The 14,617-nt window shown below is 39.5% G+C and overlaps 1 protein-coding gene across 1 annotated transcript in view; it reads left to right on the top strand.

Annotated features, from left to right (window-relative positions):
- Window positions 1–14,617, top strand: part of MRC1 (mannose receptor C-type 1) — a 107,479-nt gene that overhangs the window by 11,459 nt on the left and 81,403 nt on the right. Inside the window, exons 2-4 of the mRNA XM_025892019.2 lie at window positions 576–977; window positions 4,487–4,660; window positions 8,769–8,933. Of these exons, the coding sequence (XP_025747804.1) occupies window positions 576–977; window positions 4,487–4,660; window positions 8,769–8,933 (741 nt within the window). The remainder of the gene's footprint in view (window positions 1–575; window positions 978–4,486; window positions 4,661–8,768; window positions 8,934–14,617) is intronic.

Raw genomic sequence — 14,617 nt, 5'->3', positions numbered from 1 at the left:
AGAGAGCAAGAGAGCATGAGAGTATAAGCAGGGGCAGCGGCAGAGGCAGAGGGAGAAGCAGACTCCCTGCTGAGCAAGGAGCCCCATGCAGGGCTCCATCCCAGGACCCTCGGCTCATGACCTGAGCTGAAGGCAGACGTTTAACCTTCTGAGCCACCCAGGCATCCCTCATATCTAAATTTTCTTTTCTCAGATGGTTATTATTTCTTTCTCTGTTCTCTACCTCTATGTTTACTACACTACAATTTGTGTGCATTTAAGGCAGGCCTTTTTGTAATGCTCCCCCTAATGAACTAGCATGTCCGTGAGGGTTTCCAGCCAGTTGCTGGGGCCCTGTGCTCTCCCAGAAGAGACCTTCCCCCCAGTCTCTCTCTCCAGCCTCAAGGACCGCCCCCCACCATCTCCAGACCCTCACAGAGGGAGCTGAGCTGGCCCAGAGTCCCCTTCACACCTTCTCCTGGGATCATAAGTTTTATGGAAATGGAAACATTGGGAATTTTGACCTAAAATATTCTTTGTCACATGTATCCACTTAAGCATCTTTTCTTGTTTCTTTCTTTTTTTTTTTTAAACAGACACTAAGCAATTTTTGATATATAATGAAGATCACAAGCGCTGCGTGGAAGCATTAAGTCCCAGTGCAGTCCAAACAGCAGTTTGCAACCAGGACAACGAAGCGCAGAAATTCCGATGGGTGTCTGAATCCCGGATTATGAGTGTTGCTTTTAAATTGTGTTTGGGGGTACCATCAAAAACGGATTGGGTTGCTGTCACTCTATATGCCTGTGACCCGAAGAGCGAATTTCAGAAATGGGAGTGCAAAAATGACACACTTTTGGGGATCAAGGGAGAAGATTTATTTTTTAACTATGGCAATAAACAAGAAAAGAATATTATGCTCTACAAGGGTTCCGGTTTATGGAGCAGATGGAAAATCTATGGAACCACAGATGATTTATGCTCTAGAGGTTATGAAGGTAAGAAGCATGGAATGTCTTGACTTCCTGTCCAATTCTTCTCATCTTCTTAGTTGGAACCTAATTCAAGAAAATAAGTATATTCTTGTTTAGTCTGTGCTAGAATTATTAATTGATTATGTTTGTGTTTTAAACTATTTTGTGTTCTATGAGAAAATGACAGTGAATAAGTATAGTAAAAAGTCCTGAAAGATATTTTAGCTGTTTATAATTAATGGAATGATTGCTGTGTGTGTGTGTGTTTAACTTTTGCTAAGGTTTTTTTTTAAACTATGGATTACAATTTTTATTTATTTATTTTTAAAGATTTTATTTATTTTTTGACAGAGAGAGAGATAGAGCAGGAACACAAGCAGGGGGAGTGGGAGAGGGAGAAGCAGGCTTCCCACCGAGCAAGGAGCCCGATGTGGGGCTCGATCCCAGGACCCTGGGACCATGACCTGAGCCGAAGGCAGATGCTTAACGATGGAGCCACCCAGGTGCCCCTATGGATTACAATTTTTAGAAATGAATTTTCACTGTAGTCTTTGACCAAAAGCATCCCATTTGACATTATATGTTTGTAGTGATAAATGAATTTAACCAAATGTTTCTTTGCCTTTGGTTTAAGTTATCCCTAGAGAAATGACCTATGAAAAAACATCCTTTACCAAGTCAGAGTGCCTAAAATGAAATCTTGGCATTCCTTGATCTTTTAAGTTTTTCAGTGTTTCTCTGTCACTTTATGGGTATTAAAAGACTATAATAATCAGAAGATGAGAAAGGCTAAGAAATTGGCCTGTAAATCAACAAGCAACATAGCTATTTTAGAAAGTGGTTGCACCTGTGGGGCAGAAAATAATTTTATATGAAGTTGGTTCCATAAGCTCTTGAAGGTTAAATAAAACCAGGGTATTTAGTTTTCTCTTATCTTGGCCAAATTTCATTCTCTGGTGGCTGCGCAGAGACAACACAAACAAAACAGAACTTGAAGCCTTTTACAAAGCCTCCTTGTGTCAGATGATGTTATAACCACATTCCAGGTTTGGACACTTAGTCATTTGGAAGTGTTATCGAGAACAACCTCAAGGTCAGAGGAAGAGCCTGCCATGTGGGATAAGAGATTACCTGTTTCCAAAATTACCATGTTACTGAGGCTACAAAGATTGGTTGAACCTAGTTGTCATAGCTAATCAGAGCTTCAGAGTTTAGATCTTTGTGAGGCCATAATTTGTCAGCTTTCCATTTTCCTTCATTATGAAGAGGAGGAAAAGTAGGCATTGAAGAGTGAGATGAAGAGCTCAGAAAGAGGCTATTTTGAGGCACTTATTGAACAAAATGAAGGTTTAGAAGTTATAGGCAAGGCAGCCTAAGTAGAGTAACCTTTCAGGAGAAACTTGACAGAAAACTAGCAGGAAAAGAGTGAACCAAACCTGACTGAGTCAAATTCCACAGATGGGACAGTAGTCCTAATTGAGGGATTCAAAACAAGGAAGACTGGTGCTAAGACATTGGACTTCGTATTTTATTTAAAAATGGATCACTGAAGTTACATAGGCCCCACCCCAATCCCTACCACCCTTTGTGTTTTCCTGCTATTTGAGAAGAATATGCATAGGGTTTAGGATAGTGGTTCTCAAACTGTAATATGTTTAAGGATCACCAGGAAAGCTTGTTAAAAGTGAAGATACCAAAGTTCCCCTCCCACCTAGAAGCTAAATTAGGACATGGGGGAAGGGGGGAAAGTTCTAAGAATCAATTGAGTTATATCTATGAGCACTTGGATAGTTGGATGAAGTCGGTCCATTGACCACATTTTGCCTGCTCCCCAAGTCTCTCTCAGTACTTACAGAGTTTCCTGCTCGAAGATCTAGCCCTTCAGAGTGATCTTGGAATCTACTCATCGGAATACACATTCAATCAGAAGACAATGTAGAGAGGGTCTTTGTAGAGTCTGTCTCTCTAAAGAAAACTTGAGGAAGACAACTGGCCAGGGCCAGGGATTATTTTAGAATACTACTAGAATCAGAATTGTAGACTTAGAAGCATCTGAGTGTTGTCTGAGAGTTTGGACCACAGAGGAAGAACAATTGACTGCAGTTAACATGACTTGTCAGTAAAGTCGCTGGAATGGAACTTGGTTCTTTTGGCCTCATCAGGGCTTTGTTAAATAAATCGGGTTACTCCTAAAAAGGCCATTTCTGACTGAGAACTATAAATCCAGCACTGAAAATTTCTTGGCTAATTTAATGAACAGTATAACCTGAGGTGGTCTTAATAGATTTTCTTCATATGAAGGAACAGAAACCCCAGTGATTAAGAGTGGCATAATTATGTCTAAATCCAGCATGTTCCTTATACAATATATAGTTTGGAAAACTGGTTCTGTAATGTGGTGGGGCAAAAGCTAGAATTGCATTTTGAAGTTTCTAACAACTAGCTAATCAGTGAAAAAGTAATTTTGCAGTAAATGAAAATAAGCCTACCTTGTCAGGAGGACTGGTAAGTACAGTAAAGAAAGGGAAAGGAAAGGGTAAGGAACTTAATGTGCATTAGGATTTTAATATATTTTAGGTATTGTGCTCTATGTTTTAGAAATTTTATGTTGTCTAAATTGGATTTTGAGATGTCTTTTAGGGACTTTTTAAAGTCACAGAATCTACAAGATTTAATTAAGAAAAGAATATTTTTATCTAGGACAAATTCTGCATATCAGCTGGTGGTAAGAAGCAAAATGCTTCCCCATAGAAGGTTATTGTTTCCCCAGGGGGTGTCTCTACAGAGACAGAGACACTAAACATTTTGGAGAATGTGGCTAAGGGAGTGGTGTGGTTGTCAGTGGAGATATGAGCTTCTCTAATTCTTTGGCTTAAGCCAAACCACAATCAACGATGATTTTTTATTTGTTTCAATTTTCTCTTCTAGGTAAACCCAGAGCTTCTCATTTTGCTCTGTCTGAATTCAGTTTTAAGAAAGACAAATATTGATTGTCCATGGTAGCCAATAGCTTTGAGTGCTTCCTTTCCATGATGTGGATTAGAGGGTTCTGTCCAAATTCTGACCCTTTCTCATTGGCATTGTTGAGGGACTCCGGTAGAGCCTGGCTTGACAGGAAGTGGTAGGAGGGGTTTAACTTTTGGCTACGTGTTTGAGTCACACGGCTGTAAGGCTATTTTTCATTCTAGAGATTCAATCATTCTGTAATTCCAAGCAAGAGGAAGAATCGCCTCTTCTCTGTTTCGGGGGAAATGCAGAAGTCAAGGCAGGTGTTAGTAGAGTTGACTACTTTTCTCTCACACGAGGAAAGAGGAAAATCTGTCCTGAAAGTGCAGAAATGAGGTGGCACTAGACTTGTTCCTAACAGAGACTGCTGTGTGTACTCAGCAAAAGACAGTGGGTAGAGAGAGAAGGGAAAGAGAAAAGAATTCCCTGTGTGGGGACCTCAAATGTGGTCGGCATCCTTCTTATTGGAAAGCCACCGATCAGAAGATTGACTGACATCCTAAGTGCGATCAATATGTCTCTTCTAGACATGTACACGCTGCTGGGCAATGCCAATGGAGCAACGTGCGCCTTTCCGTTCAAGTTTGAAAACAAGTGGTATGCAGATTGTACAAGTGCTGGGCGATCAGATGGATGGCTCTGGTGTGGGACCACTGCAGACTATGACGCAGACAAGCTATTTGGATATTGTCCCTTGAAATGTAAGTAGCATGATCACCAAGAAGGGTTTGCTACATTTAGTACAACACCGTGGCAATAAGACCATACATTTATTGAAACCATTTTCCCCCTCAAAGTTATTTCCCATTTATTAACTTGTCACACTCCACCACAACCCTGTGCAGACGTCATTGTCCCCACTTTACAATGGAGAAGGTGATCCATATTGGCTAAAGACCAGACACAGATCTAACACTCAGCCCTGGGCTGCATCACATGACCCCTTTATTTCCACCAACTGTTTCTTTCCTTCAACTTTTACTGCTAAGACTGTAGGGCAAATTATACTGCATATGATACAATATATACTGAATACCCCCCCCCGGGGATTTACCTTTATTATGCCATAGATCCATAGATCAAAAACAAAACTTAAACAATGCCACAGACATGTGGTTTGATACAACAAAAGAGATGGGAGGGGCTCCTGACTTTTTGCCAATGTAATGAAAAGGGCTCCTTTCTCTGAAAGTGATAGTAATGAATAGCAATGAAAGTAAATTTAAGAACGGTATCATTTAATTTAACATAGCTCTGAATCAAGTGGAAGTGGATTATTTTATGCTTGAAGGGATCTTTAAAATGAAAACATATTATTGCAGTAATAACAAAATAAGTGGCTTTTCATGATACTGATGGGAAGCAGCCAGAACAGAAGAATTCTCCTGTGTTCTCTCCACGCTCAAGAATCTGTAAAGAGGGACACCTGGGTGGCTCAGTCTAATGACTGAGCACCTGCCTTCGGCTCAGGTCATGATCCCAGGGTCCTGAGATCGAGCCCCATGCTGGGCTCCCTGCTCAGCGGTGAGCCTGCTTCTCTCTCTGCCTCTTCCCCTGCTCATGCTCTCACTTGCTCATCCCCTCTCTCTCTCTCAAATAAATAAAATCTTAAAAAAAAAAAAGAATCTGTAGAGAAACGGTGTAGCAGGTTTGGGTGCGGTAAAGGGCTGGGTGGAGGAGGGCATCAGCCTTGGGAAGCAGGCTGGGACTGAAGGAGGCAAGGGAGGGGCCCTTTCACTTTCACTGTTACCCCACATACCCCACATAGGGCCAGCTATGCCCTTCCCTTTCTACCCCCTAAATTTCTTACTCCCTGACCTCTTGCCCTTCAGACTTTATGGGTCACAGCAGCTTCCGTTTTGTGCTATTACTCAGAACCCTTTCTCCTGCTGGCCTGCAGAGGGGTGGGGGCAGGGGAAGAATCCGGGTGCAGATGCAGTCTGGGATGGTTGCAAGGCCACCTGAATTGCAATAGCATTGCTTACAGCTGAATTTTGGGGACCACACATCCACACACAATCACATTATTCCAAGCATTATTGTGAAATAATTCACAAAAATATTTGTGTCTTGAATTAAATCCCAAAGTCTAAGAATGATACTTATTTTTCTCTTTTAATTTATAATCCCACTTAAAATAAATTTGATTATTCAGCTCCATATATTATTGTAGTTCTGTTCTGTGTGCAGTTCCTATGTTTTGGGTGAATATCTACAAAAACAGGCTTCCCATTCATGGCGACACTGCTCTCCCGTTCTTGGGTGAAGTAATTGTATTTGCCTCTCTTATAACAACTCTTAAAGGTTTGATTCCTGTGAAAGGTTTATAGAGGTCTGACCACTATATTAGATGTCTTTTTGTCAGAATCAAACTATTTTTTTCCCTTAAGCTGAAGCAATACTTGTTTTCCAATGATTAAGGAGCGTCTTTCACCTTTACTTAGTAGGAATTGTATTTTCTAAATCTGTTATCATGGAGTTTCTTGGGGGTGTGGATTTCGTGGGTCTAACTGTAGCATCTTGCACTTAAGGGGTATTGGTGAAGGAGTTGTTGGACATATGTATGATTTAATCAATCATTAAATGGAAGACAAATGGCTAGTCACTAATCACACACACAAAAAAACCCATAAAAAAAAAAGCTCACAACCTTGGGATCAATGTGTGTTGGAGGGGTATCCTGAGTATTCTTTTAAATAACCTTTTAGTCTTATTACTTCTAATTTATGTCTTCAAAGCCTATATACTATATATACTATATATAGTATACATATGTATATAAATTTAAATATATATAGTTTAGCTATATATACACATAGTTAAATGTAAAAGTAAAATAACTATGGGGAATAAAAAGTTGTTTGATTTCAACATACATTAAAAATTTAAAGCACACTTTATACATTTCATGCCTTTCTTAAAGGGCTTTGTGATTTCCCAATCTACTTCATTTTCCTTGCTTTGTGTTCCTTTCAAAAGAACACTTTATTTTATGTTAGCCTTCAACTAGCAGGCTTAATACAGGAAGATGAGGTACCAGTTATTGACCTAGTGACATTTTAATAATTTCACTCTTCATTGTCCTTTGCATTGTTTATTGTAATGTTTTCCTTCTGTTTAGACATTTATTTTGAAGTATCATGAGAACAGGAAAAGGAAAAGACCGTTTCTCTCAATTCTCCATAGCTTGCAACTTTAGCTTTCCACATCAGTTATGCTGGTTTACTGCAGGAATTTGAACAATCCAGGGAGGTGTAGAGTCAGCAAACCGATACATTCATTGAGAAATCAATTTTAATTCCTTGATCTAAAGTGCAAAATATACTTTCTTTAAACGAAGAGAAGAGTCAAATAGCATTTCCTTCTTTGGTCATGTATATCCCTCTCCTCCATTCCTGGGCAAAAAAAATAATCCCCCCCTTTTGTGTGTGTGTGTGTGTGTCTCACATTTTCTACCATATTAGACCTCCAAATTTCTAAAAGTATGTATTTAAAACGTCTCCATCTTCAAATAGCCCTCAAATCAGTCTCATTTGAATGATCTCACTTATGTGGAGAAGAATCCTTTTGGATATGGAACTAGTAAGATCTCAGATCATGATCATTTAAATTGAACATTACCAATTCAAATTTATTTTTATGTAAATATGTAGCAATTTTATAATGAAAACATCTTAGAAGTGTCTATGTTGTTGCCTGAATGGAATTTTGATTTATTTTTCTTCCTCTTTGATGTGCCATGGAACCACAAGTTTCATATCATAGTATGTGGTGTGTGATGAAAAAGGTCACATACAAAGATTCATGGCATAGGTTATATGCTTATGGGAAACTGGCCAACTTCTTGGCAAGTTGAACACTTATCAGAAAATTTGAGAAGTTACATAATTCCTTCTTTTCTTTACAAATAAGTGAAGAAGTTATTGCTCCCTAGGATTTGTAGGTAGGATTTTATATTATTAAAAAGAGAAAAGGGACATTTTTATAACACGAAGCACACAGAAATACTTGATTTGTTGACTCATTTCCCAAACATCTTATAGGGAACACGCTATAAATAATATTTATCCACTGATACTATTGGCCTTTCATAAGGTATAACTAAGTTTATAGAGTGTATTGGGAATCATAAAATAGCAAAGGCAAAAATAAGCTCAAAGACTTATTTTTTACTCTGAAGGAAGAAAAACTAACAATCAGCTTCTTCTACTGTCTGGGGCCACACAGATTTAATACATCCTAGAGGTGGGAAAATGAGGCTTAAGAACTAAGGACAAAGCAGTAGTGAGTGACAGTGCCTGGATGTAGGTCCGGGTTAGCCTGCTTGGTGGTAGAGTCCATGACTTTGCCTTCTAACGCCCATGCCTTTGGTCTAAAAAGACCCAACTAGAATGTGCAAGCAAAATATCCGCTTATTGAGAGAAGATTTATACATTCTCTTTACCTTATATTTTTTTCTAGATTAAGGAATTTGGGCTGACATCCCTATTCTTAGTATTTGCACTTGCCTCACTTCCCAACTCAATTGATCCCAAACATCCTGACACAAAAATAGGGAGACAATGCCTCTCTTTCCTTTCTTAGGCATGTGAAAAGAATGAGGTGCCCGTGGATCTTTTGAAAACTCCCCCTCTTCATCAGAAGAGCAAAGAAAAATCTCATAGGCACTTCAAAAATAAGTAAAAGAAAAGAAAGGAAAACAAATACGCTTCAGGCAAAAAAATGCTACTAGAATCGTTTAAGAGATAGTTTTCCCTGAAAGTCTCTTCTATGCCTAATGCAACCAATCGCATTTGACTTCTTTTATAGTTGAGGGCAGTGAAAGCTTATGGAATAAAGACCCGCTGACTGGCATTTCCTACCAGATCAACTCCAAATCTGCTTTAACTTGGCACCAGGCGAGGAGAAGCTGCCAGCAACAGAGTGCTGAACTCTTGAGTATCACGGAGATTCACGAGCAAACGTACCTGACAGGTAATGACGGGAAAAGAAAAAGTAAGTAAGATGGTGATGATTTTATTTCTGTCTAGCTTAGCTTAGAAGCAGACGGCACATATGCCTATAGACATCGGGATAGAGTCGGTCCTGAACAGATGTTACAAGAGGAGGGGGGTGGGAATGTGCCCCTGCAAATGCAAATAGGTTTTGTCTCAGGAGCCAGCTTTCTTCCCTCAGTTGTGACAGTCTCGAGAAGGATTCTGAGGCTTAATCTGGGCTCAGAGTAGAAAATGTCACAATCAGTAGGTGATGTTCTTGGACACGGCAAGGGGACCATGCCGGTCAGGTATTACAGGTCTAACCTGAAGCCACAGTTTTTGCATCAGCATCACGGAAGTCAAAAAGGAGAAAAGGAAGTAGAAGCTCTTACCGCGAGCAGGGGCAAGTCAAGAGGAGTTCAGAAACCATGTCCTTTTGGCTTCCTGTCTCTCAAACTCCCAGGCAGTACAGGATTTCAGGACTAATTGGCATTCTTTTCACGGTGTGTTTGCTTTTGAAGCGTCTGTTCTCGTAGGCTTGTGAAGATGGAAAGAACGAATGTTTGCTTGAGGTGAAAGTATTTGTTGTAGCTTCTGAGATCCACACTTGGGAAACAGAGAGATTAGGAGCCGAAATGAGCAGGGAGAAAAAGCATCCTCAGGCTCCTGTTCCAGAATTCCCTTCCTCCAGTTCACCCTGACACTGCTACCAGATTAATAGAGCTCTGATCCTATGACTTACCATGTTCAAAAACCCTTAGTTGCTTATTTCCTATCAAATAATTAAGAAAACACCTTTGCCTGGCATTCAGAGGCTGTTGTCTGTCCCATGAATGCTATTCCCCTTCATGCATTTTGCAGTCTTGACAGAAGAGTTTTGGGTTTTTCATCTTTATCTAATACTTTCTCCCATGCCATTCCTTGTACCTGGAATTCCCAAAATTTCATACAGCTGAAGTGCAATCTTATCCATTTCTATCTGCATTTCTCTTATTTGTTTACTGCTTTCATAATAGCTACATACATTTATGTCCCACTTCCCCTACAAGACTAGAAATGCATTCATTTTTTATTTTTTGTCCATTCATTCATTCATTCATTCAACACAGTGGCTGGTATCTGTGTGTGAGGTATTATGCTAGGTCAGAGGGACACAGTGGTGACCAAAGCCAGTCCTGTCCTGTCTACAAGGAGCTTAAAGTCCAGTGGGGAAAACAGACATAAACAAGAAAACAAACAGATAAATACAAATTTTAGTAAGTGCCATGAACAAAGCAAACTGAAGGCTGTGTGGAGAATGGATTATAGGGGCAAATGGCTGAAAATCGGGAATGTCTTACGAGTATTTATGCTCCCCAACCCCCAAAGAGATTCACATGGAACCTTCCAAGGAAAAGAGTCTCAATGAATGTTTGCTGACTGACAAATGATGGTGGAGCCCAGTGAAAAGAATTGTTTAGAAATTCAGCCTCATGTGTGGACAGGTCGTCAGTTTATGGCAAGAAGACAGTTAGTGCCGTGGTTATTCAATGTGAAGGTGCTTATTAATCACTGGGGAGCTTTGTTAAAATGAAGATGTGTGGGCACAAACTCAAGAGATGCTGGATCAGTAGAGGTGACGTGGGGCCCAGGAAGCTAGCTGCATATTGTCCACCTTCCAGGTGCTTCTGGGGCAAGTGGTTGAGGGAGCACCATGTTAGCACCTGTGGAGTCAGCACTGCCTACACATTCCAACTGACTAGACCCCAGGCAGCAGAGTGCAGGAGTAAAGGGAATCAACTCTAGAGCCATACTGCCTGGGTCTCAGCTCTTTGATGCTGGGAAGCTTCTGAGCCTCAGTGACTTCGTCTGTTAAATGGGAGAGTGTGTGAACCAATACGACGGATAGAGCATGTCCCCACCTTGGCCTCTTTTTCTCTTTTTGGGTGATACTCTTTATTAACCGGACCATGTTTCTCCTGTAAGTTATTATTATTTTTAATTGAATTTGCAGATGTTTATTGCAATGTCTTTTTGGAGAAAAGAAGTAACACACATTTATTCAGCACAACCTTGTGAAATGCATTTTTCTACTCTTCCTCGCTTCCTGAGTGCCAAAGCACGAACTACTCCACTGTAATGAAATCTTTCTTGCAATAGTTGGGTGCCAAGTTTAACATTTATTAATAGTCTCCTTTCAGTAGAGGCAGCAGTTGATCATTTTCTTTCCATTATTGTTACCGACACTGACAGGAGAAAAGCAATCTGACCTCACTGTGTATTCATAAACTCAGAGAAGGAATTATGCCTCAAGTCTGCTCAATTATTCTGTTTTGTGTTGGTCTGGGCGGGGGGCCTTCCTAGTATTGGGGCATAGTATCAGAGTGATTAATATTTATAACCATGTCTAAAAATAAGGACAGAAAGCACGGAAAGAGACAAAACTAAATTCATGTAGATGAATAAGGAAGAGAAAAGATGACTTAGGACAACCCGGGGCTTTTCTGTGCATGGTGACATGGGTGAGAGAAAACTCTGTCAAAGTTGAAGTGGTTTCTAAGTCAGGCAGAGGAAGACGAATACCATAGGATTTCACTCATATGTGGAATCTGGGAAACAAAACAAACAAGCAAAGGGCAAAGAAAGAAAAAGAGAGAGACAAGCCAAGAAACAGACTTTAACTACAGAGAGCAGGGTTGCTGGCCACCATAGGGGAGGAGGGTGAGGGTGGGGGAAATAGGTGTTGGGGGTTAAGGAGGGCATTTGTGGCGATAAGCAGAGGGCGATATATGGAATTAAAATAACTTAAACAAAAAGTTGAAATGGTTTCGTTGGCTTTTTTTTTTTTTTTTTAAGGGAATCTGTTTATGGGTTGTATTCTCTTGACTCTTCCAAGTTTTACTTGTTTTCTGGCTTTCTGGAAGCCACAAGACAGAACACAGGTGACTTTTTACCTGCCTTCAGCAGCTGCCTGGAGGAAAGGGGTGATGCGGGTGGAACAGCGGCTCCAACTGAGGCTGCAGAAAATGCTTTCCTAATCAGTCGGTGCTGTTACTGCATCCATCAGGAGCATAGACAAGCACTAAGAGATTCCGTGGCCCAGTTCCCCTCAGATACTTCTTTGAGTCTTATCCAAGCCTCTGGAATTTTAGTCAGCAAATTTTAACTGAAATCTGGGCAAGAATGAGTTCACTAATGAGATTTGTAGTATTTCCTGCTTGTCTTTAAGTCAAAAATGGCATGCTTTAGGGGGGAAAAAAAAAGCCTAAAGGGGGAATTCATAAAGTGAAACAGAACTTTGGTTTTTGGAGAGAAGATATTCATGACTTTCAGGATTTATTGGGATGTAGTGGGGAAGAATCTAGAAAATAATAGTGTGAGTGAAGGATTGTGATCTATACTCCCTTGGGGGAAATATGCCACTAAAATAAAAAATACATACCCATAAATAGTTATCCTTTTAAAATAAGATTTTTCTATGTGAGGATTGTGAGCACTGTCAATATATTTTAGCGAAATAAGTCAATCAGAGAAAGACATTTATTATATGATCTCTCTGATATGAGTAATTCTTAATCTCAGGAAACAAACTGAGGGTTGCTGGAGTGGTTGGGGGTGGGAGGGATGGCGTGGCTGGGTGATAGACATTGGGGAGGGTATGTGTATGAATTGTGTAAGACTGATGAATTACAGACCTGTACGTCTGAAACAAATAATACATTATATGTTAAAAAAATAAAAGAAGATAGTAGGAAGGGAAAAATGAAGGGGGGATCGGAGGGGGAGATGAACCATGAGAGACTATGGACTCTGAGAAACAAACTGAGGGTTCCGGAAGGGAAGGGGGTGGGGGGACGGGTTAGCCTGGTGATGGGTATTAATGAGGGCACGTATTGCATGGGGCACTGGGTGTTATATGCAAACAATGAATCATGGAACACTACATCAAAAAAAATTAATTAATTTAAAAAAAAAGGTGTAAACTGTTTTTATGACCCGGATCCATTTAACTGTCATTTATTGATCAGCTGCTGTGTACCAGACACTGGGCTTTGTTTCTAAAGCTCACGCCAGCTTCCTAAATGAATACTATTGTCTCCACTTTATAGATGAAATAACAGGGAGAAGCTAGAAACTTGCCTCCTGCCTCCTGTTCAGAAAATAGTTGGATTGGAACTGAGCACTGTCTTTCCATTTCATTCTGCCCGGGTCCCAACCACTCACTGGTGGTCCCCAAAGCCCTAAAAAGAACCCTTAATTTAGGTGTCAGCCGCTCCTTGTTCTGGTGAACTTAGTCTTAAACCTGCAATCTGATTCTCCCTAGTCTGCAGGGCTTAGCATCTGCCCAGCAGCAACTTCTTACGACATTCACGATGATTGCATCATCCTCACTACTGTTTCTACCCTAAAATGTTGGGAAGCGATTTAATCCTCAATTCCTGAATCAGAGTTATAACCGCATATGTGCAGGATTAGGATTTACAGAACTGAAATAAGATGTAAGAAGTGAAAGTTGGCTTGCTACCCTGATTGTTTTTGGTGTTGGCTGGAAAATGAATTGGACCACAATGCAGAAGAGGTGAAAGCGAAGGCTAACGTTGGACCTGAGTTCATCTTCTGTTATAAGTAGGTTCGAAAGTAGGTACATAATTGTTTCAGATAATACATGCAGAAAAATCAAGAATTGAAAAGTTCAGCATGTGGAATTGATATTTTGTGTAGTAATGCTAAAAAAAAATCTTGGTCTCTCTATGACACTACAAAAGCACATAAGAGAAAGAAATTTGTGGATGATGCTCATTTGCTTTAAGTGATGATATATTTAACATAAAATTTGTATTTTGTTTCTAATCCTACTTTTTGCCAACTCTGATTCAACGTAGAGTACTACTACTACTACTACTACTAACAACTTATATTTATTGGGCACAGATTATGTGTTAGGCCCTGGTTTAAGAAGTATTTATTAATTCAGTTCTTCAAAACAAGCCTAGAAGTACCTAGGGCAGACTCGGGATGTCAGAGGATAGATAAGCCCTTTAAGAAACTATCATCTTTGCTTTGCTATTGCCAAACACAGTAATTTAAGCAATCTCAGACAAAATCGACTTTAATTCTTCCTATAGTCAGTGAATTGCTTATAGTTCTGAAAACTTATAAATGCTTATTTTCTTAACCAATAATTTTTTTTAAAGTACAAGAGTATTTCAGTTGGGGGAATAGCTATATTTAGCATTTGTGAAATGCTACTTTCAGCATCATTTTCTCTAGTATACCCCTCTGTAAGTGTAGAGATTATTATTCAGGTGACTACAACTTCAAATAATCTATGAAAAAAAAATCATTCAGTGTTCAATAGTATTTAGCGGAGTAATTACTAACATAAAATGTAGTGTCAGTGTGACACTGATCCCAGAATGACATTTCTAAGGCACGGACTAGTAGACAAGTGTTTCCTCTTGACACATTATAAATTACCTATTACATAAATGAGATAGGACAGAACTTTTTAGTTGATTTCTTTAATTTATCCTAACGTGACTGAAGTAATAATATAGTACTCATATGAATAGTTTTAATAACTATATGTAAAAAATAATCAATAAACTAAAAGGTAACCATTGATAAGATAAATAATTATAAAATTTATTTCATATGAATGATTTTTTATCACATTATTATTTTTTCAAATGAATGCAGTCA

The sequence above is a fragment of the Callorhinus ursinus genome, unplaced genomic scaffold, assembly GCF_003265705.2.
Source record: "Callorhinus ursinus isolate GAN/ISIS: 27379988/994484 unplaced genomic scaffold, GSC_fseal_2.0 scaffold63, whole genome shotgun sequence".
Lineage (NCBI taxonomy): Eukaryota > Metazoa > Chordata > Mammalia > Carnivora > Otariidae > Callorhinus > Callorhinus ursinus.
This window is presented reverse-complemented; position numbering and strand designations above follow the sequence as displayed.